General features: G+C 55.0%; 1 protein-coding gene across 3 annotated transcripts in view; it reads left to right on the forward strand.

Moving 5' to 3' along the window:
* The first annotated feature begins 201 nt into the window (after nt 1-201).
* LOC147033028 (clathrin light chain A-like) overlaps nt 202-25,011 on the forward strand; it is a 33,725-nt gene continuing 8,915 nt past the window's right edge. For 2 of the 3 annotated variants that reach the window (XM_085871149.1, XM_085871151.1), the window contains exons 1-2: nt 202-473; nt 5,892-5,935. In XM_085871149.1, coding sequence (XP_085727275.1) covers nt 299-473; nt 5,892-5,935 — 219 coding nt within the window. In that variant the 5' untranslated portion in view covers nt 202-298. The remainder of the gene's footprint in view (nt 474-5,891; nt 5,936-25,011) is intronic. The other variant, XM_085871152.1, reaches the window with a different exon arrangement.

A 25,011-nucleotide genomic window follows, 5' to 3' on the forward strand; every position in this document is an offset into this window, starting at 1 on the left:
CAACGATGAGAAATTTCTGTTTTAACAAGAGCAGTATCAACACACGAGCGTTTATATATATACATATATATATATATATATATATATATATATATATATATATATATATATATATTGTTGAAATAACAGCATTTGTTGAGAGTTATTTTTTTATTTTAATACACTCGAAAATAAATAATCCTTGGCGTGTGTACGTGTGTACGTGTGCTGATCGAGCAGGTATTCCCGCGGATATAAAAGGCGCCGTCGGACGAACTTCCGGGTCCCTCTCTCTCTCTCTCTCTCTCGGTGGCGAGTCATGGCCGATTCGACGTTCGACGCGTTCGCTGAGGCCGAAGTGCCGGTGTCGAGTTCCGCGATGGAAGAGGACCCAGCCGCCGCTTTCCTGGCCCAGCAAGAGAGCGAGATCGCCGGCATCGAGAGCGAAGGTTACAGTATCTTGGACACCGGCGAAATGCCGTCCGACGTGCAAGGTGGGTCGAGCCGAGGGTCGAGCCGAGGGTCGAGCCGAGGGTCGAGCCGAGGGCCGAGCCGAGGGCCGAGCCGAGGGTCGAGCCGAGGGCCAAGACCCGATGTGATGGCCACGTTTAGCAGCCACTGTCTGGTTCTTGTGTCTCGCCTCTCGGGGTGGGGGGCTGTGACGTTCCCTCACATTCGGGTGTCGCAAAAAAGGGGCGAATCTGTTTGGTCGTTTCGAGCGAGGCCTCGGCTCGACCCTCGGCCCACGTCCATTGATTTAATGTATTTATTTGTTTTCCAGACGTTGAGGCTCCTGGAGGAGCAGGATCGATCGACGGACAAAACTGAGCAAAGGGGGAAGTAGTGCTTTGATTACCAATGGATGCATACCGGCACATATTGTGAGACTTGTGAGAGGAGGGTATTGGTCATGGTAGATGAGGTGACTGGCGGTAACACACTTGAAATGCAGTTGGGGAAGAGCTTGGGACTGTGGAGTTGGACTGTTCTACAGGGAAGAATGCAGGTGATTGTTGACTTCAGCTGAGGGTAACGAGGAAAGGGGTTTTGGCACGATGTGTGACGTGCAAAGGGGTGAGGACGGGAGGAGTGAGCTGATTTAATGTAAATGCAAAGCCACCACTAAGATGGTGAGCAAGCGGCACGCACTGAGTTTCTGCTTCTTGACGTGAGGGTCCAATGGCATTGAGGGCCTAGCGTTCCAGAGTTTCATGGGGAAGGAAAGCAAAGTGGAGGGTGACTTTGAGAGCTCAGTACCAGTCTGCAGTGGGGGACCCTTCCATGACGCTGAAGGAAGATTTTGACACTGCTTGAAGCCAAAGATGATGAAGGAAGGACTTGGCTTTGTGGATAATTGAGGCAGTAGCTGGCACGAATATATTGTTGTGGTCATGGGGGTACTACGAGGGTGGGGGGGGGGGGTTCTCCAGGAACCCCTTGGTTCTTGGGTTCTCCAATCCTTGGTTCTCCAGGAATGGCAGACTGTCACAGAGGGAAAACTCCGTGTCTCGGCGAGTCGCTAAACGACCATGTGACTCAGGGTCCTCCGTCTGACGCTCTTTACCCAACAACACTTGATCTCCTTATCGGGGAAATCACACCCTCAGCAATTATGCTATTATCGTTATTGCATCGTCATTAATGTGCCTAAGCATTCCACAAGCACAATACCGGACTGATACGAGAACCAATTGGTGGGGAATTGTAACCTCCTGGCTTATCCACAAATGGCATTGCTCGACCAATGGAAGAAAGAACAACCACAGGAAGATTAGAAATATAACAAGAATAATCTATTTGCAATGAGCGATGAGGAGGGAGGGGGGCTTAAGGGCTTTAATGGTGTGAAAGGGGAAACGCAATAAAAAGGGAAAGCAAATGTACAAGTTGCAGACTTAACTTATGCCTTATCTGCTGGCTAACAAAACAGGGTACCCATCAGACCACACACATGGGGAGACAAATTGGGACTGGTACGTATGTCACCGTCGCCCGCCCCAACTTGGTACCGTTCTCCAAAATGGCCCTGATACAGCTCTCCACCGAGACTCCACCAGCTCTGTCGGTAGCACGAACCGACTCGCCTCGGACGAGGGAAGAGGGAATAAACGAGTGCAATGACCCAGACAGAGTGAGAACGATCACGTTCCATGATCAGGACCCCGTCAGCTCGAGGCAAAAGAAGAAAGAACGTGGCAACCAGGACCAAAGTAGCATGGTGGCGACGACAGAGGGAGTCAGCGTGCCGAGTGCAGCTCTACAGCCCTGGGAGCACGTGGGGCCAGAGCCACACGTCAGATCCCCTGAGGTGGCCTGGGACCAGCCATTGGGCCTTGACAGCCATTGGAGGGGTCCCCCACAGCCCCACACATTCTGCCTCCCAGCTGGATATTTGGTCCTTCCGGCTGTCATGAACAGAGCTCCACACTTAACAAGGGGGGGGGGGGAATCCGGTCTACCCCTATGCTCTTCATTTTTAAAGTGATTCTTCACCCATTGAGCGATAGGGCCAAAAACAATATACAGCATGACATTTCAAAAATTTATTGGGCCCGATATGTTGTCGTTGATCAGGCATTGCGTGGTGGAGGTATGTGCTCTACCGAGTGTCCTAGTTTGAGATGTTTTTATATTATTTTTAGCCTCATCTTTCAACGGTGAAGAATCGCTTAAAAAAAAAACAAACAAAAAAAAAACTCATTGGATTTCTTTCTGGATGTTCACCAAATTCTAAAAATTTCGTCCTTGTCACACACCCAACCAGTTTCATTTATTTATTTTGAATCCGTCCACACCTTTTAGAGATATCCTGCAGACAAACAGACTGGGATGAAAAAAACAACCTCCGTCCACCTTCAGTAGCAGAGGTAATAACAGGTCTTGGGATACAACAAGATAACAAACGCCACTAAGTAGAGCGCATACCTCCTTCCGCCATGCTGAACAGTTTACATTTTATATCTGGACCCTAACCAAAATCTAATCAGTTTCTCACCAACTCGACTCGTCCACCATGGTTCGTCTGAAACCATTGTTGTGGAATTTTCTGATTTGTTCTATTAATCGACTTGGTGTAAATCCTATTACTCAATTTGTAAGAAACAATTTAATTTACTTTCCACAACGAAAAGTACATTTGATCAGACTACTTTTATTTGTGGTACCACAGAGTCCAAAGCACTGAGATGTAAACATCCCAATGATTTGCACTAAGCTGAGATTGCATTTCCTGGCATTTATATGCTTTTGTGGGAGTGGAGGGGAGGCTGATAAGCATTTGGCAAAAGAACTCCAACTGAAATAAGTGTCCACTGGGTGAAAGAGAATGACGTAATCATGGCAAAAGTTGCAGTGTTATCAACCAGGTCACCCTGTTTCATAGTAAGACATTCCTTTTATCAACATTTAGGTCAAAAGACTTGGGTAAAGGGAAACGTAACTGACAGCCGATTCGACTATAACATAAAAATTCAATTTATAAAGCACCAGCAACAATTGTAATTGAGTACATGAATATAATTTTTTTTCTTTCACGACCATGTATGACTTTTTGAAATATGCTATATATCGTTTTTGGCTCTATCTCTCAATGGTGAAGAATCGCTGAAAAAATATATTTTTAATTATCGTATCCAGATCTCACAAAAATCTCATCGGTTTGTCCTTGTCACACACCCAAATTGAACTTGCATGCAATATATTAGAGCTTTTATTTAAATGAAACTTCATTGCTTTTGTTGTCATTCAATAACTTTGTTATACGTTGCACCTGATAAAACTCCTTGGCTAGCTTTGGTGTACTCCTCACAATTCAAACTGTCGAGTCGGCCCGCTCGCCCGAACGGTGCAGCACGTGGCCGAGTTTCAAGTGCAGTCCAAAACCACACCGGTCAAAAAGAAAAAGATTTAAAAATTCAACACTAATCAGGAATACTCGAAGTGCTGGAAAGCTAGTGGGCAGATGGACGTGCTTGCCTTGGGGAGTTGTTTCATAAATAAAGGACAAACGGGACAAAAATTGAGCAGATCCTTGAGACGTGATACCGAAACTTTGGAGTTTGTATCATATTTGAATAAAACGGTAAAATCCATTTTTGTCTATCACGGTTTTCCTTGAAGCCAAAAGCCTCCATGAGGCAGACTTGACGGGATCGCTTCATCTTGCGTACCCTTCACTTGACGGGATCGCTTCGTCTTGCGTACCCTTCACTTGACGGGATCGCTTCGTCTTGCGTACGCTTCACTTGATGGCAGCACGGGAAATTCCGGCAATTCCCGGAACATCCGTGCTGACTTGTCGAAGGCATCTCATTGAACAAATTTATGTTTGGGACTCGCCCTAATAATAATGATGACAGTTGGTGTCAGGGACTGAAGATTGGGGAAAAGGAAGTTAGTTATGGATTATTGCCGACTACATTTTGATGGGGCTTATAAGTAAATCGTATAACAGGAGCAATTCTGCAAACTAATTTTGTTCGGCCCAACCCTTCCCCACTCCCCACCCCCCCCCATATAAAAGTTGCCGGTCGAACTTGAACTGGGCAGGTAAAAAGACCAACGACTAGCACCAAAGTTCATCCGTGCCCAAGTTGCACAGCACGGGATAGGATGATCCTGTCAAGCGATCCACTGCTTTTAATTGCACAGGAAATGTGTGGTCCATTTTTGGTGGCAACTCTGGACACCATTGGCTGACAATTTGGAAATTGGGATGATTATGCTGGATGGTCAAATACACACGAGATGACCATTGAGATAACCCTGACTTATAATTTGAGGTTGACATCAATTGATTGTTGACAGACAGTAGCATGACCATTGCAAAAAACAAATTCATAGTCAGTTCAGAAGGCAAAACATGAGTCCTTGGGTCTACTGTTGCCTATTCCATTACTCTGCTTGCCGTGGGGTAGAAGGCTGAATGGTCTCGTTAAAAGGGTGTGTTTTGCACCATTCATGTGAATTGGACTAACATTGAAGATGTTCCATGATGCAGGCAAGTGACCATCTGGAAAAATGCTGTTGAAATTGGCAGTGAAGCATGATTAGATTAGAATGTCACACTGTAGAGTGCATACCTCCACCAGTATAAATGGTTTAAGTTTTGTATCCCACTGATTGCCCATATCCCAATCCAGATCTTCAACAAAATCGAAATCGATTGTCGCACAACCAACCTGTCCAAGTTTCATCTAAATCCGTCCATACATTTTTGAGATATCCTGCTCGCAGATAGAGTGGTGAAGACTCCACCTTTGGTGGCGGAGGTTTGAGTACGAGTGCACTGACTGTCAGGATGAATAATCTGGACCTTACAATTGGTGCAGGAACAGGGATTAGGGGGACCTTTGCCTTTTCTGCAAATGCCAGTCCAAGGTGGTCTGCTTTGGCATGAGCTGTCCTTTGTGACACCATCCTTCCAGCGCCAATGTCTTTCCTCAAAGTGTTGAATGGTGTAATTGTTTTTAGTATCCACGTTTTGTTTTCCTCTGGCCTGCCATAGTTTATTGAATAGATGGCCTTTTAAAAACTAGCCATTCAGCTTTTCTTTTTCCTGAGAGTGTGGGGTGGGTGGTAAGGGTTCTGCTGATGCAACTGATTTCATTCTGCTGACTGTAAAGTCATTCACTGTTGTTCTGATTAAAATTTTTGTGACTTTAAAAAAAAATAAAATAAAAATTATTCATATTTTTTTCTCCTCGTCACCATCAGCTTTCTTTCCATCACACCTTCCTTTCACTCATTTTTATACATTCCCTCTTTGCCACCACACCAACTCCAGTTTTCTTTGGCTCGTATAGTAGTTTCTAGCATTGTGCTATAGTTTGAGTTATTAATGTGATTTATAATATTTTATAAAAAAATAAAATCGATGTAATTTGAAACTTTTTGTTTATGTCGCTTTACAGACTTTTCTGGGTCAATTGGTGAGATGAACGGAGATATTTATAAGGTGAGCTTTTGTTCATTCTTTTTGTGATTATAATATGCTTCTGTGTTGTTTATAATGATATAGGTCTGTGTACTGCAGTACTACCTGGGCCTTTCCAAAAGCATTGGCAAGACAGTGTGCAGTGAATGAATTGGTGTCGCCTGCAAGCCTCTACGCATCATCTGCAATGTCATTTCAAAACTAAAGGACACTATACTAATTGCTGATAAATCTGGAGTTATTTGGCATGCAGACTGTGACCAATTATACATTGGTGAACTGAAATAAATTGTAAACAAGGGCTCTGAACATGATCGAGCAATTGGGTTTGGAAAGGTGATCCAGTCAGCCATAGCACGTCATTGCATGCAATCTGGCCACAAATTTGATTTTAGGACTCGTGTCCTCGACACGATGTCCAACAAACGACATGGGTTGATGCTGGAAGCATGGCAGGTGAAGAGCCAAGAGGGTGGTCTAACTGGGGAGACTGGACATACCCATACAAATGGTGAAAACTCTGTGTGAGAAACAAACACTTGATCCCGAATATCACATCCACGTGTGTGCAACACCCATCGTTAACTCCAACAATCACACAACCCACACCTCAACACGTCCAACCCGGACACAAAACCAGCCATGTTAGTGCTTCAGGAACAAAAACGACAAATGCACACACTTGCGACACAAGATCACATGTAGGTAATAGTATAAAAGCAGAGCAGCCCATTAATATGATTTGATGTCTGTTTGCATGAGGTTGCAAAAATTTATTTATTTATTTTTAAAGCACTCCTCCATTTGTCCTCCACACTGGCACGTGACTCTACATGATCGGTCATTTCGGGGGAAGGGGGGGGGGGAATCCAGACATGCTGAGGCTCAGGGTCTGTTGGCCTGATACCGGCTATGAAGCTGGTGAAACATTTCCCGAGACTGGGTGAGACCTGCTCTTATTGCTCAAATTGGTAGATCAGAGTAGATCTTGTTCACTTTTGGTTGGAAGCCCCCCCCCTTTTTATTTTTTTTTCTTAAAAAAAAATATAATAATGTATATATTCTGATATTCCATATTCTGTTACAGAGCATCGGTGCTGCTGAAGTAGTTTCTTGGGAAGGGTATTTCACAGATGCCAACCCTCCCGATTTCATCGGGAGGCTTCCGAAAATTCACCCAAACTCCCGCCCTTACGATCACTATCCTTATCCTCCCGAAATTTTGATATTTTTGCACTGTTCACTAATCAGAATGTACTCGTATGAGAATTGAATGAAAAGCATCGTCTGCTACGTATAGCATGTGGTAACTCCATAACGTTCGCTGCTACCAAATTGTACGTAAAAAATTGCAAATTCAAATGAGGAGCAGCGAAACATTGGGTCTGGATCTCGCTTATGCGATCATGCACTGAGATTTAGTGCATGCGGTATGTGTGCAATACAGTGCATGCGGTATGTATGCACAGTGTATATGCATGCGATACGCTCACTGCATGCAGCTGGGCCCCGTACCAGCCCGGCGGTCGCGACCACCGTGCGGTGTTTAATTTAACAGCCGCTAGAGTTCTACGAGTCGCGCTGCAGCTGTGGAACATCGACTTCGAAGTTACCGATGCTTCAAGCCCTCGATGTTGATTACGAAATGGCAGAAAAGAAGCTTACGAAGACCAATAAATGGTCTCAGAAGTACAAGACCGAATACAGTCTCCAATACCCGTGTATTCGAAAGTCTGAAAGAGGAATTCATCATGCGTATTGTACAGTATGCAGCGTTGATATTTCAGTTGAGCACGGAGGTCGCGATGATATTCGGAAGCACGTTGGAAGCAAACGGCACACGGACATTGCAAAGGAGAGATCTTCGAGCACGAGTACCGGTACACTTCTGAATTATTTCACCAAACAAGGGACAAGCGAGGAAGAGGATGTTACCCGAGCGGAACTTCTCTTTAGTGGATTTATTGTGGAACATAACTTGCCCATATCAGTCTCAGATCATGCTGGACCTCTATTTCAAAAGATGTTTCCAGATTCAAAAGTTGCTTCAAAGTATGGATGTGCAAGAACAAAAACTTCAGCAATAATTGGTGAGTTGTCAAATGTTACTGCTTCATCTATTGCCGATATTGCTAGACTAGCTCCATTTAGCCTAGCTACAGACGGTAGCAATGACAGTGGTGAGGCCCAGCTATATCCTGTCCTGATTTCGTACTATGACAACAGTGCTGGGATTGTGAAGCAAGGTTTGCTAAGTTTGCCTGCGTGCAAACAAGATTCCACTGGAGAAAACATTTTCAAACTGCTTGATCATGAGTTCAGTGACAGGAAAATTCCGTGGGGAAATTGTGTTTCCTTTTGTGCTGATAATGCCTCTGTCATGGTGGGCAAGCACAAAGGAGTCGCTGCTTATATCCACAAGCAAAATCCAGAGTGCTACATCATGGGATGCCCTCGCCATATGATGCACAATACGGCCAAGAAGGCGGCTCAGGCCTTACCCATTGAATTAGATGACTTTCTCATCGATATTTACTACTACTTGGACAAAAGTAGTAAACGCGTCAAAGGAGTGAAAGCACTGCAAGAACTCTGTGATGCCCCGACACACAAGATTCTGAAGCATGTCGCAACAAGGTGGCTGTCCCTTGGTCAGTGCCTAGACAGGCTGATTGAACAGTGGGAGCCACTTCGCCTCTTCTTCAAAGAAGAAGTACGAAGAAAAATGCAACCAACTGTAGCCAAGACTCTAACAACGAGCAAGAAGGACGGCACTGTATCTACTGCCAGTACTGGCACTGCAGGATCAAGCACTAGTGGAGCAGCATTCACCACTACCACTGCAGTATCTGCTGCGAAGAAGACAGCAGGGACAGCACCAAAACCAATGCTGAGAGCAGGTAGCATCACCGGCCCTTCATCACGTTCATCTACAAAGCAGATCCCTTCAGAGTCGAGAAAGACTGTGATAGTCCCATCTACAGGCAAAGAAGGACCCAAGTTAAGTTCTGCTTTTGCCAAATCACTTGATAGAAGCTCAGCAAAACCTTCGAATCAGAGGTCTTCTTCCTTGGCTGCACCTACCTCAAGCTCTCTCCTCAAACGTAAAATTGGATCTGGTACTACGAGTCTGACCTCTTCTGCTGGCAGTAAACGCAAGTGTGATCGCCCTGCGGCTAAGTGTACTACGAGTTCTACGCATCTTCCTCAAACACTGTGCAGGAATCTAGAGAAAAACGTGTCAACAGGATGTTCTTGTCTCCACAAACAAAACTCTATTGTTTCTTCCTTCGATATGCTAACAAGCTTTTTGAGAAGGGGAATCTTCTGCTCCAAAGAGACGAACCCTGTATTCATCTCCTGCACGGAGAATTGAATGGTCTTCTGAAAGATATCTTCGTACGGTTTTTGAAACCATCGGTGTCATCGGTTGCTCTGGTAAATGTACCCTTCTCTGACAGAAATCATCAGAAGAATGATGAGGACCTCATGATTGGGAACGATGCCAAACTGTATATAAGGGAACAAAGGAGTCTCAAGAAATCCACCTTCACTCTGAGTGAGTCAGACATCTAAGGTTTCTTCAGTGCAGTTCGCTCATATTATGTGAAAGCCTGCAATTACATCTTCAAAACCTGGCCGCTAGATGATGAATTAGCCAAGCATGCTCAGGTGCTGGATGTTAAGCTACACCAAGAAGTGGGGTTTGACTGTGTGGAGTTTTTCATCAAGAAATTCCCCTGTCTGTTCAGTGGCGGTGATAGTGACATAGACAGTCTTGAGAGTGAATTCGCTCACTACCAGGCAGACGCCTCCATAGCTACAATTGCTACTGAGACAGTGAGAGTGGATGAGCAGTGGCATCGGATTTCACAGCTCACAGATCCCTGCACTGGTGCCAAGAAGTATCCTAATTTGAGCAAAGTGATGAAGGGAATCTTGGTCATTCCTCATTCGAACGCATCATGTGAGCGGGCACTCAGTCTTGTACGGAAGAATCATACTGAATTTCGTCCCAATTTGAGTGTCAAAACCCTGGAAGCTCTCTTAATTGAAAAACTAGCTCATAGCACCCCTTGCTACCAGAGAGAATACAGCAAAGACATAATCAGAAGGGCTAAAAGAGCCACACAGCTGTCACTCAGCAAAGCTGCCATGGAAAAAGCAAGCAGCAGTAGTACCAGCCAGTAAGGTAAGAAAAATATTGCTTCTTTTGTGCTTTTTGTTAATCTTTGATTGTCCCCTAACTTACTAATATTAACATACATGTAACATTAAAAAGTGCACAATTTTCCCCTTTTTTTGTTCAAAAAGTGGGAATTCTTAACATGTTAAATGCTCCAAAATAGGGCTCAGAGGGCACGAGAGAGCGTCTAGAACCCCAGAGCTTCCAGGGCCCTAAGGCGGGCCCTGGACCCCACCGCAAGGGTCGAGCGCTCCGCGCTCGAGATGTGCGCTTCGCGCACATTATTTGGTGTCGGTTGCAAATCCTCCCTAATTCTGATTTCCAAAAGTTGGCATCTCTGGTATTTATGCCCATGGCCTTCAATTGCACGGTCACTATATTTGTTTTATTTTTGCTTTGCATGAAGCATGAGTACCTTCTGACTCTACCCTCTACCTCAAGATGACTGACAATGCTTTTTCCAAGATGGCAATGCAAAGATTATAAATATAATGCTCAACCTCTGGGAGAGAATGACCTCCTTGATATCTGGTACATGATGTAGCAATTCCTGCTGGCATCATCGCGTCGTATGTATGTATTGCGGTTCTCAGAACCTCATGCATGCAACAGATAGTTTTCCTGAGATAGTTATCCCATTACTGTACGTGTAGAAAGTTCCCTACCTTTTGTCTCGCGGGACAGCAGGGAGTGTGTTGCGATGGGCTATAAGTTGGGTTATCAAATCATTTTTCCCCTCCATTCCACTTCCCATGCTTACTCTTTTCACTCCTGAGGTAAATCTGTCTCGCTTACCACAGCGTGACGATCCACGGTGCCTTCTGCCTCGCTTGCTTCCCTCGTCTTGCTTACCACAGCGTACCACAGTCTACCCGGAGTCTCATTTTCCGGGCGAGAAACCAGACATGGGCGGTGAGTCGCGTGTACGCTTAGTACCCAGGTGGGCGGAGTGTACCGGCGTCTCGCCGAAGCCCAGCCCAGGAAGGCGGACCACGTGAGGTCAGAGCCAGTCGGAATGCCTGACTCGGACGATGACGTCAGATTCGGCATGGCCCCTCCCCGAACCTTGGGCTCTATAAAGCACGGAGAAATCCTCCGTGTAAAGAGGGAATTGAAAAGGAAGGAAGGAATGAGGAATAGGAGGAATTGAAGGAGGAGTGGTGTGTTGAGAATTGTAGAAGAAGTTAGTGTTCCTGCATCTCATCTCCGCCCACACGGTCTCGACGAATCGCCTCCTGCCTGGTTCCACCTATTGCTCCACCCTCGCCCTCTGGACTCCTCCCTTCTCCACTCAAGCTCCTCCTGTACGGAACACGATCTCCACACGTGCAGCTGTGGCCCAAACTACGCAACCATTGTCTGGTACCGCACCACGGAGCATCCCTCCCCGAACCACCCAGGTACCAAGAACTATAACCTCAACCCCCTCCCTCCCTGGCTGCAAAAGTCCCATCTGGGGTTTCCTTTTCTGAGTATGCTGGCACCTGTCTGTTAAATAAGCCTGTAGAAGATCTTTCATTGTTGTTACTATGAATAATCTCACGACAAGTCTGCACTGTCTGCTTTGGTAAGTTGCTTGTATAATTGTCTCACCCCCACACCCCTCTCCTCTTTACCTGTGTTAGCTACCCAATAAACCTTTGTGCCACATGCTTTTCCTCGCTTATTGTAAATAACTAATTGTTGTAGAAATGTTCCCAGCTCGCCTTTGTCTTTTCCCTCATTGGTCCGGCATGGTTCGAAGCCAGGTTGAGCCGGGTCTTTATTCCCAACCGTCTATTCCTTCTAGCCGGTACGTCCTTGGCAGTGTCTCTCAACTGCATCCGATCCAGTAAAGTGATCCGGATCGGACAAGGCGTACCGAGGGTGTGGTTCCCCGGTGGTTAAACCACATGGTTAATCAGGTAGGTGGGAGGACCTGAGGTCACGCGGTTAAGCGACCCGCCGGATCACGGATTTATCCGTGAGCGACGGCAGACAATCCAGGGAGTCTGGTGGGAATCAAGATAGCTTCCCCCACCTGGTGGTCTTCTCACCCGACCCCGCCGGCCCGCAACAGTATATTTATCTCCGTGTGTGCCAAGCAAGACTCAAAAGCGGGCTTTCTCAATTGGCTCAGTTTGTATGTCTCTGTCCGCAAACATCAGTTTATAATTGAGGAACAACTTTATTTCAATTGAATGCCATGTTTTGAACATGAATCGGAACATTAACTTGCAGTTTGGCAGTAACTTGGCAAATTTTATGGAATCTTGTCCCAATCACTCGTGTGGAGATGGGATTAAGGTAATTTTTTAACTATTATTTATTTATTTGTTTGTTTGTTTGTTTATTTTGTCTGGTAAGAAAACAAAATATAAAATTATTCCAAACAGGAAACTTAGTTTTTAGGGACATCATGAAGGACACAAATGGGCACGAAAAATGAATGTAACTTAAGGTGATGTAAAATCATCGGCAATAAACTTCCAAAATTTTTTTCTTGGCAACCTTTAAAATATTTATTGATCTATTTATTTTTCCCTTTAAATTATGTACTTGAACACTAACACAAATTGGCTTTTTGACACTTAAAAACCCTTTCGTTTGGCAGTACTTGGACAAAATGTTTTGGCATTTTACGTCGTCATGACTAATCAAATTTTCCGCTCGCAGACCCTGCCAATGCCCTTGTTTTTTTCAAGACTGAGTTGTTGCAAGAACTATTTTTTTGTCCTCCGACAAGGTCAGACCAGGGACATTAAATGAGCACCAACTGACCAATCGAGCACCAACTGACCAATCATCTGTCCGTAGTTTTGTGTTCGTGATATTTCAAAAACTCTTGAACATTGAACTTTCATATTGCAGATATCTATTCCTCTTGACATTCTCGCAACTTATTTAGATCATGGCTGTGATTTAATTCTGTTGCCATGACAACAATCTTGGTAACATGGCTTTTGTGTGTGATATTTCCAAAAATATATTCATCGTCTCACCCAAAGGTGGGGGACCGAGAGTATCAGCTCTTTTTATTATTATTATTATTATTATTATTATTATTATTAATATTATTAGTGCGGGTCCGAAGGTGTGTGCCAGTATGTGCAGCTTCGTTCCTTCGCTCTCAAACGACGACTGGGTTGGGGCATTTTTTTCAATAAGATCGGACCAACCGTATCATAATTGGCCATAACTTGGGAAACACCTGGGAAACGTACTCAGGTCCCCAGCGTCAATTGTAACATCAAACGAAGAAGAAGAATTGTGGCACCCCTCTCTCTCGTCCCCCCCTCTCTCTCGTCCCCCCTCTCTCTCGTCCCCCTCTCTCTCGTCCCCCCTCTCTCTCGTCCCCCTCTCTCTCGTCCCCCCCCTCTCTCTCATCCCCCCTCTCTCTCGTCCCCCCCTCTCTCTCGTCCCCCCTCTCTCTCGTCCCCCCTCTCTCTCGTCCCCCTCTCTCTCGTCCCCCCCTCTCTCTCGTCCCCCCTCTCTCTCGTCCCCCCTCTCTCTGTCCCCCTCTCTCTCGTCCCCCCTCTCTCTCGTCCCCCCTCTCTCTCGTCCCCCCTCTCTCTCGTCCCCCTCTCTCTCGTCCCCCTCTCTCTCGTCCCCCCTCTCTCTCGTCCCCCCCCTCTCTCTCGTCCCCCTCTCTCTCGTCCCCCTCTCTCTCGTCCCCCCTCTCTCTCGTCCCCCTCTCTCTCGTCCCCCCTCTCTCTCGTCCCCCCCTCTCTCTCGTCCCCCCTCTCTCTCTCGTCCCCCCTCTCTCTCGTCCCCCCCTCTCTCTCGTCCCCCCTCTCTCTCGTCCCCCCTCTCTCTCGTCCCCCCTCTCTCTCGTCCCCCCCTCTCTCTCGTCCCCCTCTCTCTCGTCCCCCCTCTCTCTCGTCCCCCTCTCTCTCGTCCCCCTCTCTCTCGTCCCCCCTCTCTCTCGTCCCCCCTCTCTCTCGTCCCCCCTCTCTCTGGGTCCCCCCTCTCTCTCGTCCCCCTCTCTCTCGTCCCCCTCTCTCTCGTCCCCCTCTCTCTCGTCCCCCCCTCTCTCTCGTCCCCCCTCTCTCTCGTCCCCCCTCTCTCTCGTCCCCCTCTCTCTCGTCCCCCCCTCTCTCTCGTCCCCCCTCTCTCTCGTCCCCCCTCTCTCTCGTCCCCCTCTCTCTCGTCCCCCTCTCTCTCGTCCCCCCTCTCTCTCGTCCCCCCTCTCTCTCGTCCCCCCTCTCTCTCGTCCCCCCTCTCTCTCGTCCCCCTCTCTCTCGTCCCCCCCTCTCTCTCGTCCCCCTCTCTCGTCCCCCCTCTCTCTCGTCCCCCCTCTCTCTCGTCCCCCCCCTCTCTCTCGTCCCCCCTCTCTCTCGTCCCCCCCTCTCTCTCGTCCCCCCTCTCTCTCTCGTCCCCCGTCTCTCTCTCGTCCCCCGTCTCTCTCTCGTCCCCCGTCTCTCTCTCGTCCCCCGTCTCTCTCTCGTCCCCCCGTCTCTCTCTCGTCCCCCGTCTCTCTCTCGTCCCCCGTCTCTCTCTCGTCCCCCGTCTCTCTCTCGTCCCCCCGTCTCTCTCTCGTCCCCCGTCTCTCTCTCGTCCCCCGTCTCTCTCTCGTCCCCCGTCTCTCTCTCGTCCCCCGTCTCTCTCTCGTCCCCCCGTCTCTCTCTCGTCCCCCCGTCTCTCTCGTCCCCCCGTCTCTCTCTCGTCCCCCGTCTCTCTCTCGTCCCCCCGTCTCTCTCTCGTCCCCCGTCTCTCTCTCGTCCCCCCGTCTCTCTCTCGTCCCCCGTCTCTCTCTCGTCGTCCCCCGTCTCTCTCTCGTCCCCCCGTCTCTCTCTCGTCCCCCCGTCTCTCTCTCGTCCCCCGTCTCTCTCGTCCCCCGTCTCTCTCTCGTCCCCCCGTCTCTCTCTCGTCCCCCCGTCTCTCTCTCGTCCCCCGTCTCTCTCTCTCGTCCCCCGTCTCTCTCTCGTCCCCCGTCTCTCTCTCGTCCCCCGTCTCTCTCTCGTCCCCCCGTCTCTCTCTCGTCCCCCGTCTCTCTCTCGTCCCCCGTCTCTCTCTCGTCCCCCGTCTCTCTCTCGTCCCCCGTCTCTCTCTCGTCCCCCGTCTCTCTCTCGTCCCCCGTCTCTCTCTCGTCCCCCGTCTCTCTCTCGTCCCCCCGTCTCTCTCTCGTCCCCCGTCTCTCTCTCGTCCCCCGTCTCTCTCTCGTCCCCCCGTCTCTCTCTCGTCCCCCCGTCTCTCTCTCGTCCCCCGTCTCTCTCTCGTCCCCCGTCTCTCTCTCGTCCCCCCGTCTCTCTCTCGTCCCCCCGTCTCTCTCTCGTCCCCCGTCTCTCTCTCGTCCCCCGTCTCTCTCTCGTCCCCCCGTCTCTCTCTCTCGTCCCCCCGTCTCTCTCTCGTCCCCCCGTCTCTCTCGTCCCCCGTCTCTCTCTCGTCCCCCGTCTCTCTCTCGTCCCCCGTCTCTCTCTCGTCCCCCCGTCTCTCTCTCGTCCCCCCGTCTCTCTCGTCCCCCGTCTCTCTCTCGTCCCCCCGTCTCTCTCTCGTCCCCCCGTCTCTCTCTCGTCCCCCCGTCTCTCTCTCGTCCCCCCGTCTCTCTCTCGTCCCCCCGTCTCTCTCTCGTCCCCCGTCTCTCTCTCTCGTCCCCCGTCTCTCTCTCTCGTCCCCCGTCTCTCTCTCGTCCCCCCGTCTCTCTCTCGTCCGTCCCCCGTCTCTCTCTCGTCCGTCCCCCCGTCTCTCTCTCGTCCGTCCCCCGTCTCTCTCTCGTCCCCCCCGTCTCTCTCTCGTCCGTCCCCCGTCTCTCTCGTCCGTCCCCCCGTCTCTCTCGTCCGTCCCCCCGTCTCTCTCTCGTCCGTCCCCCGTCTCTCTCTCGTCCGTCCCCCCGTCTCTCTCTCGTCCGTCCCCCGTCTCTCTCGTCCGTCCCCCCGTCTCTCTCTCGTCCGTCCCCCGTCTCTCTCTCGTCCGTCCCCCGTCTCTCTCTCTCGTCCGTCCGTCCCCCGTCTCTCTCTCGTCCGTCCGTCCCCCCGTCTCTCTCTCGTCCGTCCGTCCCCCGTCTCTCTCTCGTCCGTCCGTCCCCCGTCTCTCTCTCGTCCGTCCGTCCCCCGTCTCTCTCTCGTCCGTCCGTCCCCCCGTCTCTCTCGTCCGTCCGTCCCCGTCTCTCTCTCGTCCCCCGTCCCCCGTCTCTCTCTCGTCCCCCCGTCTCTCTCGTCCCCCGTCTCTCTCTCGTCCCCCCGTCCCCCGTCTCTCTCTCGTCCGTCCGTCCCCCGTCTCTCTCTCTCGTCCGTCCGTCCCCCCGTCTCTCTCTCTCGTCCGTCCGTCCCCCGTCTCTCTCTCGTCCGTCCGTCCCCCCGTCTCTCTCTCGTCCGTCCGTCCCCCGTCTCTCTCTCTCTCGTCCGTCCGTCCCCCGCCTCCCTCTCTCGCTACGTCCGTCCGTCCGCCCGTCTCCCTCTCTCGCTACGTCCGTCCGTCCGCCCGTCTCCCTCTCTCGCTACGTCCGTCCGTCCGCCCGTCTCCCTCTCTCGCTACGTCCGTCCGTCCGCCCGTCTCTCTCTCTCGCTACGTCCGTCCGTCCGCCCGTCTCTCTCTCTCGCTACGTCCGTCCGTCCGCCCGTCTCTCTCGTCCGTCCGTCCCCCCCGTCTCTCTCGTCCGTCCGTCCCCCGTCTCTCTCGTCCGTCCGTCCCCCCGTCTCTCTCGTCCGTCCGTCCCCCCCGTCTCTCTCTCTCTCTCGTCCGTCCGTCCCCCGTCTCTCTCGTCCGTCCGTCCCCCCGTCTCTCTCGTCCGTCCGTCCCCCCGTCTCTCTCGTCCGTCCGTCCCCCGTCTCTCTCGTCCGTCCGTCCCCCCGTCTCTCGTCCGTCCGTCCCCCGTCTCTCTCGTCCGTCCCCCCGTCTCTCTCGTCCGTCCCCCGTCTCTCTCGTCCGTCCCCCCCGTCTCTCTCGTCCGTCCCCCCGTCTCTCTCGTCCGTCCCCCCCGTCTCTCTCGTCCGTCCCCCCCCGTCTCTCTCGTCCGTCCCCCCCCCGTCTCTCTCGTCCGTCCGTCCGTCCGTCCCCCCGTCTCTCGTCCGTCCGTCCGTCCCCCCCGTCTCTCTCGTCCGTCCCCCCCGTCTCTCTCGTCCGTCCGTCTCCCCGTCTCTCCGTCCGTCCCCCCGTCTCTCTCGTCCGTCCGTCCGTCCGTCCGTCCGTCCCCCCGTCTCTCTCGTCCGTCCGTCCGTCCGTCCGTCCGTCCCCCGTCTCTCTCGTCCGTCCGTCCGTCCCCGTCTCTCTCGTCCGTCCCCCCGTCTCTCTCGTCCGTCCCCCCCGTCTCTCTCGTCCGTCCCTCCGTCCGTCCGTCCGTCCCCCCGTCTCTCTCGTCCGTCCGTCCGTCCGTCCGTCCGTCCCCCCGTCTCTCTCGTCCGTCCGTCCGTCCGTCCGTCCGTCCCCCCGTCTCTCTCGTCCGTCCGTCCGTCCGTCCGTCCCCCGTCTCTCGTCCGTCCGTCCGTCCGTCCGTCCGTCCCCCGTCTCTCTCGTCCGTCCGTCCGTCCGTCCGTCCCCCGTCTCTCTCGTCCGTCCGTCCGTCCGTCCGTCCGTCCCCCCGTCTCTCTCGTCCGTCCGTCCGTCCGTCCGTCCGTCCGTCCCCCCCGTCTCTCTCGTCCGTCCGTCCGTCCGTCCGTCCGTCCGTCCCGTCTCTCTCGTCCGTCCGTCCGTCCGTCCGTCCGTCCGTCCCGTCTCTCTCGTCCGTCCGTCCGTCCGTCCGTCCGTCCGTCCCGTCTCTCTCGTCCGTCCGTCCGTCCGTCCGTCCGTCCCCCCCGTCTCTCTCGTCCGTCCGTCCGTCCGTCCGTCCGTCCCCCCCGTCTCTCTCGTCCGTCCGTCCGTCCGTCCGTCCGTCCCCCCCGTCTCTCTCGTCCGTCCGTCCGTCCGTCCCCCCCGTCTCTCTCGTCCGTCCGTCCGTCCGTCCGTCCGTCCGTCCGTCCCCCCGTCTCTCTCGTCCGTCCGTCCGTCCGTCCGTCCCCCCGTCTCTCGTCCGTCCGTCCGTCCGTCCGTCCCCCGTCTCTCTCGTCCGTCCGTCCGTCCGTCCGTCCCCCGTCTCTCTCGTCCGTCCGTCCGTCCGTCCGTCCCCCCGTCTCTCTCGTCCGTCCGTCCGTCCGTCCGTCCCCCCGTCTCTCGTCCGTCCGTCCCCCGTCTCTCGTCCGTCCGTCCGTCCCCCCGTCTCTCTCGTCCGTCCGTCCCCCCGTCTCTCTCGTCCGTCCGTCCGTCCGTCCCCCGTCTCTCTCGTCCGTCCGTCCGTCCGTCCCCCGTCTCTCTCGTCCGTCCGTCCGTCCGTCCGTCCGTCCCCCGTCTCTCTCGTCCGTCCGTCCGTCCGTCCGTCCCCCGTCTCTCTCGTCCGTCCGTCCGTCCGTCCGTCCGTCCCCCGTCTCTCTCGTCCGTCCGTCCGTCCGTCCGTCCGTCCCCCGTCTCTCTCGTCCGTCCGTCCGTCCGTCCGTCCCCGTCTCTCTCGTCCGTCCGTCCGTCCGTCCGTCCGTCCCTCCCGCCTCTGGTCTGTCCCTCCCTCCGTCCGTCCGTCCCCCCTCTGGTCTCTCCGTCCGTCCGTCCGTCCGTCCGTCCGTCCCCCCGTCTCTCTCGTCCGTCCGTCCGTCCGTCCGTCCCCCGTCTCTCTCGTCCGTCCGTCCGTCCGTCCGTCCCCCCGTCTCTCTCGTCCGTCCGTCCGTCCGTCCGTCCGTCCCCGTCTCTCTCGTCCGTCCGTCCGTCCGTCCGTCCGTCCCCCGTCTCTCCCGTCCGTCCGTCCGTCCGTCCGTCCCCCCGTCTCTCTCTCCGTCCGTCCGTCCGTCCGTCCGTCCCCCGTCTCTCCCGTCCGTCCGTCCGTCCGTCCGTCCCCCGTCTCTCCCGTCCGTCCGTCCGTCCGTCCGTCCCCCCGTCTCTCCCGTCCGTCCCCGTCTCTCCCGTCCGTCCGTCCGTCCCCCGTCTCTCCGTCCGTCCGTCCGCCCGTCCGTCCCCCCGTCTCTCTCGTCCGTCCGTCCGTCCGTCCGTCCCCCCGTCTCTCCCGTCCGTCCGTCCGTCCGTCCGTCCCCGTCTCTCTCGTCCGTCCGTCCGTCCGTCCGTCCCCCGTCTCTCTCGTCCGTCCGTCCGTCCGTCCGTCCGTCCCCCCGTCTCTCGTCCGTCCGTCCGTCCGTCCGTCCCCCGTCTCTCGTCCGTCCGTCCGTCCGTCCGTCCCCCGTCTCTCGTCCGTCCGTCCGTCCGTCCGTCCCCCCGTCTCTCCCGTCCGTCCGTCCGTCCGTCCGTCCCCCCGTCTCTCGTCCGTCCGTCCGTCCGTCCGTCCCCGTCTCTCTCGTCCGTCCGTCCGTCCGTCCGTCCCCCGTCTCTCTCGTCCGTCCGTCCGTCCGTCCCCCGTCTCTCCCGTCCGTCCGTCCGTCCGTCCGTCCCCCCGTCTCTCTCCGTCCGTCCGTCCGTCCGTCCGTCCCCCCCGTTTCTCTCGTCCGTCCGTCCGTCCGTCCGTCCCCCCCGTCTCTCTCGTCCGTCCGTCCGTCCGTCCGTCCCCCCCGTCTCTCTCGTCCGTCCGTCCGTCCCCCGTCTCTCGTCCGTCCGTCCGTCCCCCCGTCTCTCGTCCGTCCGTCCGTCCGTCCCCCCGTCTCTCTCGTCCGTCCGTCCGTCCCCCCGTCTCTCTCGTCCGTCCGTCCGTCCCCCCCCGTCTCTCTCGTCCGTCCGTCCGTCCGTCCCCCCCGTCTCTCTCGTCCGTCCGTCCGTCCGTCCGTCCCCCGTCTCTCTCGTCCGTCCGTCCGTCCGTCCGTCCCCCGTCTCTCTCGTCCGTCCGTCCGTCCGTCCCCCGTCTCTCTCGTCCGTCCGTCCGTCCCCCGTCTCTCTCGTCCGTCCGTCCGTCCCCCGTCTCTCTCGTCCGTCCGTCCGTCCCCCCGTCTCTCGTCCGTCCGTCCGTCCGTCCCCCGTCTCTCTCGTCCGTCCGTCCGTCCCCCGTCTCTCTCGTCCGTCCGTCCGTCCCCCCGTCTCTCGTCCGTCCGTCCGTCCCCCCGTCTCTCTCGTCCGTCCGTCCGTCCCCCCGTCTCTCTCGTCCGTCCGTCCGTCCCCCCGTCTCTCTCGTCTCGTCCGTCCGTCCGTCCCCCCCGTCTCTCGTCCGTCCGTCCGTCCCCCCGTCTCTCTCTCGTCCGTCCGTCCCCCCCCGTCTCTCTCGTCCGTCCGTCCGTCCCCCGTCTCTCTCGTCCGTCCGTCCGTCCCCCCGTCTCTCTCGTCCGTCCGTCCGTCCCCCCCGTCTCTCTCGTCCGTCCGTCCCCCCCCGTCTCTCTCGTCCGTCCGTCCGTCCCCCCCGTCTCTCGTCCGTCCGTCCGTCCCCCCCGTCTCTCTCGTCCGTCCGTCCGTCCCCCGTCTCTCTCGTCCGTCCGTCCGTCCCCCCGTCTCTCTCGTCCGTCCGTCCGTCCCCCCGTCTCTCTCGTCCGTCCGTCCGTCCCCCGTCTCTCGTCTCGTCCGTCCGTCCCCCCCGTCTCTCTCGTCCGTCCGTCCGTCCCCCGTCTCTCTCGTCCGTCCGTCCGTCCCCCCGTCTCTCTCGTCCGTCCGTCCCCCCCGTCTCTCTCGTCCGTCCGTCCCCCCCGTCTCTCTCGTCCGTCCGTCCCCCCCCGTCTCTCGTCCGTCCGTCCCCCCCGTCTCTCTCGTCCGTCCGTCCCCCCCGTCTCTCTCGTCCGTCCGTCCCCCCCCCGTCTCTCTCGTCCGTCCGTCCCCCCGTCTCTCTCGTCCGTCCGTCCCCCCCGTCTCTCTCGTCCGTCCGTCCCCCGTCTCTCTCGTCCGTCCGTCCCCCCGTCTCTCTCGTCCGTCCGTCCCCCCGTCTCTCGTCCGTCCGTCCCCCCCCGTCTCTCGTCCGTCCGTCCCCCCCCCCGTCTCTCGTCCGTCCGTCCCCCCCGTCTCTCTCGTCCGTCCGTCCCCCCGTCTCTCTCGTCCGTCCGTCCCCCCCGTCTCTCTCGTCCGTCCGTCCCCCCGTCTCTCTCGTCCGTCCGTCCCCCCCGTCTCTCTCGTCCGTCCGTCCCCCCGTCTCTCTCGTCCGTCCGTCCCCCCCGTCTCTCTCGTCCGTCCGTCCCCCCCCCGTCTCTCTCGTCCGTCCGTCCCCCCCGTCTCTCTCGTCCGTCCGTCCCCCCCCCGTCTCTCTCGTCCGTCCGTCCCCCCCGTCTCTCTCGTCCGTCCGTCCGTCCCCCCGTCTCTCTCGTCCGTCCGTCCCCCCGTCTCTCGTCCGTCCGTCCCCCCGTCTCTCTCGTCCGTCCGTCCCCCCGTCTCTCTCGTCCGTCCGTCCCCCCCCCCCCGTCTCTCGTCCGTCCGTCCCCCGTCTCTCTCGTCCGTCCGTCCCCCCCCGTCTCTCGTCCGTCCGTCCCCCCGTCTCTCTCGTCCGTCCGTCCCCCCGTCTCTCTCGTCCGTCCGTCCCCCCCGTCTCTCGTCCGTCCGTCCCCCCGTCTCTCTCGTCCGTCCGTCCCCCCGTCTCTCTCGTCCGTCCGTCCCCCCCGTCTCTCTCGTCCGTCCGTCCCCCCGTCTCTCTCGTCCGTCCGTCCCCCGTCTCTCTCTCGTCCGTCCGTCCCCCCGTCTCTCTCGTCCGTCCGTCCCCCCGTCTCTCTCGTCCGTCCCCGTCCCCCCGTCTCTCTCGTCCGTCCCCGTCCCCCCGTCTCTCTCGTCCGTCCGTCCCCCCGTCTCTCTCGTCCGTCCCCGTCCCCCCGTCTCTCTCGTCCGTCCGTCCCCCCGTCTCTCTCGTCCGTCCCCCCCGTCTCTCTCGTCCGTCCCCCCCCCCGTCTCTCTCTCGTCCGTCCCCCCCGTCTCTCTCGTCCGTCCCCCCCCCCCCCCGTGAATGGAATGGTCTCGATCAACGGAATGGAAATTTAAAAATAATTATTTCTCTTGAACCACTTCCTCGATCAACGTGAAATGTCAGTTATGATCTCGTCACAGATAATATATTGTTGCGGATTCGCGCCCGCCGGCGTGCGAACGGCCACGTAACTCGAATCGCGGCACGTCGCCCACCGGACGGACAATCCAGTCGTGACCCTCTCGGACTAACGCCGGGAACCAGTCACGGGTGGACCTTTCGGTCTCACCGCGATCGAGCCAATCGGCCCCCGCGTGGGATAGGGTTGCTCGCCAAATTCGACCTACCTAAGTACCCACACGGAGGGTAGACCGGGCGATCGCACCTCGCCGCAGGTCGACTTCGGACACGGGCCACTTAAGCGACCCGTTCCGTACTATCGGGATAACCGAGCGGTGTTATTCGTCGGCCTCGACGGTTCGATTAATTATCGGGCGTCTTAGCCCACGACCAACCCTTTACGTGAAGCAAGATGGGGATTCAATGAAAGAAATGACGAAGCGAAGCGGGAAAACAGTTCAACAATAAGCACATTTATTTCGCGATGAACGGAAAGCACACATATACAATTCCACCAAAAGCACATGTAAAAGAAGACAAAAAGCAAATGCAACAATGCAGATCTATCCGACTACCGGGCACTCGGCAACACTTATACAATTTTACTTCACAGACGGCGCCGACAACACATATTCCCAAAGCAAAAGAAAAGAGAACCACCCTCCAGGATGAGGGGGGTAGGCGGGCCTGGGGCCGAGACCGTGTCGGGCCTACCCGTCTGATGAGACGCGAAGTGGCGGTGGTGCCTCAACTCCCGCGGGCCTCGCGGACAGTGTCTGGTAGGGGGTGGGAAGGGGGCCCCCTTTTGTCGCACTATCTCAGCGCGGGGGGAAACAGGAGGGGGTTGCTGATGCTCGGGGAAAGGAGGATTTCACAAAATCTCGGGTCCCGCGACGAGCGTCTCCACCACGACCTCGGTCGCGCCGCCGGCCTCTCCCTCCGCAGTTCCTCGAATCCGACGCGAGCATCCCCTCAACCGCCTTCGCCGCCGCCGCCTCTCCACAGCTTCGTCCTCTTCACTCCGACTCCGCGAACTCCCAACTGTCCACTCGACTGACGAACGCAGTCGTTTTTATAAGCCCCGTGGCTTCGCTCTTTCATCTGACCCTCTGCCTCCGACCTTTCACCTCGCTCCCCATTGGCCCGAGGAAAAGTGGGCGTGAATGCTTTTTAATCCATGAATTTGCATATAGCGACCGCCCTCCAACGCCCTGGAGGCGGGGCCAAATCACCCCTCGCTCACCGATTGGACGGAACAAAAGTGGGCGTGAGTCGTTTTTGATCCGTTTTTCTTCAGAAAGTCCGCGATGCTTTTGAACACGCTGCTCGGTGCGCGCCCTACACGAGTCCAGCATCGGTGCCCACGAGTGGCGCGAGATGACGGTGATGCGATGGTGGCGAGTTGTGACGGTAAAGGTCGTGGCGGTTGTGGTGAAGCGGCGTTGTGGTTGGTGGTTGTTGTGTGATGGCTGTTGAGACGTGGTTGGTGGTGGTAATAATGGCGGCTGGTCCAAAATAAAGATAGTAAAAGAAAAACGGCTATCCTGAAGAGTCGCAGCCCTCATGAATGACATTTATTCCCTCTAGACAACGGGTTTGGGCCTAACTACACATATACTTACCGAGATATCTCACCTAAGGGACCTGAATGGTGGTTTGCGAATTTGGTCAACCACAACACTACCCCCTCCCCTTTTTACAGACTCGTCCCGAGTCGTCAAATTTTCGTGTGCCATCATGTGTAGTTTTCCCCTAGTACATTTTACCTACGGATCCCTGAGTGCGACATTCATGGTATTCGTGTCCCCAAAATAAATAACCTAAGGGCTGCGTAACTACCTAAACAAACTCACTCACACGGACGACTTAAATAAAATTGCCGGCGCTAAGACATACATGCCGGGGGCGCACTCATATGTACAGTACATCTTAACCTTAACTTACAAATTTTACACGAAACCATGGCCCAGGATCATTGAACTCTGCAAAAAGAAAGCAGTTAGCAGGGAGCCAGGCTGCCCGCATGCAGTCTCTGGCTCAAAACAATGCAGGTGACGGAACGTGGCCGGCTGCTCACACGCAGTCCAAGGCCTTCCCTTTTGAACTGAACGCAGTGAACCACAACGGTGCATGGGCCGCACAAACATAGTCTCCGTGCCAGCTCAAGTGGCACACACAATGAACACAACGAATGGATGCATGAATGGTTTGAACTGAACGCAGTGAACCACAACGGTGCATGGGCTGCACAAATGCAGTCTCCGTGCCAGCTCAAGTGGCACACGCAATGAGCACAACGGATGGATGGATGGACACAAACACGGTGCACGGGCCGCCACTGCAGGCCCGTGTTGTAGCTGCCAACAGGGCAGTTCTCGCAGCTTGCAAACTGTTGCCTTGCTCCTGGCGCACATGGCAATGAACAGGGGGGGGGGGGCAAAGCAAAAATTGAACGGGGCTGGTGAACATGGGCAGTGGGCATGGCATGGCAAAGGCAAGTAGGCAAACACAGCCCGCAGAAGAAGGCCGTTGCAGGCAAACACAGCCGGCAGATGAACTGGCCGGCACAGGCCTTGAAGTACCACAGCTGCAGATGGTCCGGCCGACACAGGCCTTGCAGCAACACAACAGCTGCCGATGAAGTGGGCCGGCCTCTGCCTTGCAGCAACACAGCCAGCAGATGAAGTTGGCCAGCCTTTGCCGTTCAGTGGAGGTTGGTGGAGGGAGTGCGGTGGTGCTGGCCACTCGGAAGGCGGGCTCGGACCTACCCTACGGTCTCCCTCCCACCTATCGCCTTTGCCTGTCACTGTACATATCCACTCCCTTAATTTGTGAATAACCAATTTAGCCCCAACTTTTTTTATTTTTATTTTTACTTCCCCACTATAAATCGTCCCCTAACCCCCTTTACTGTCCTTGTTCGGCTAACCTATCCTGTCACCTAGCCTACTCCCAACCCCTACGTTCCCTTCCCGGAGGGGAATAAGGGAGAGCTAACGTCCTGTGTCGAGGCCCAACGAAGCCTCAGAATGGCCTCCCCAGAGTTCGGCGATCTATAACCAAAGTGGGTCCAGCGGCCCACAACGACAGCGAGGGGATGGA

This window comes from Eptatretus burgeri, chromosome 2 (genome assembly GCF_056783735.1).
Source record: "Eptatretus burgeri isolate ZD-2024b chromosome 2, Ebu_testis_v1, whole genome shotgun sequence".
Taxonomy (NCBI): Eukaryota; Metazoa; Chordata; class Myxini; order Myxiniformes; family Myxinidae; genus Eptatretus; species Eptatretus burgeri.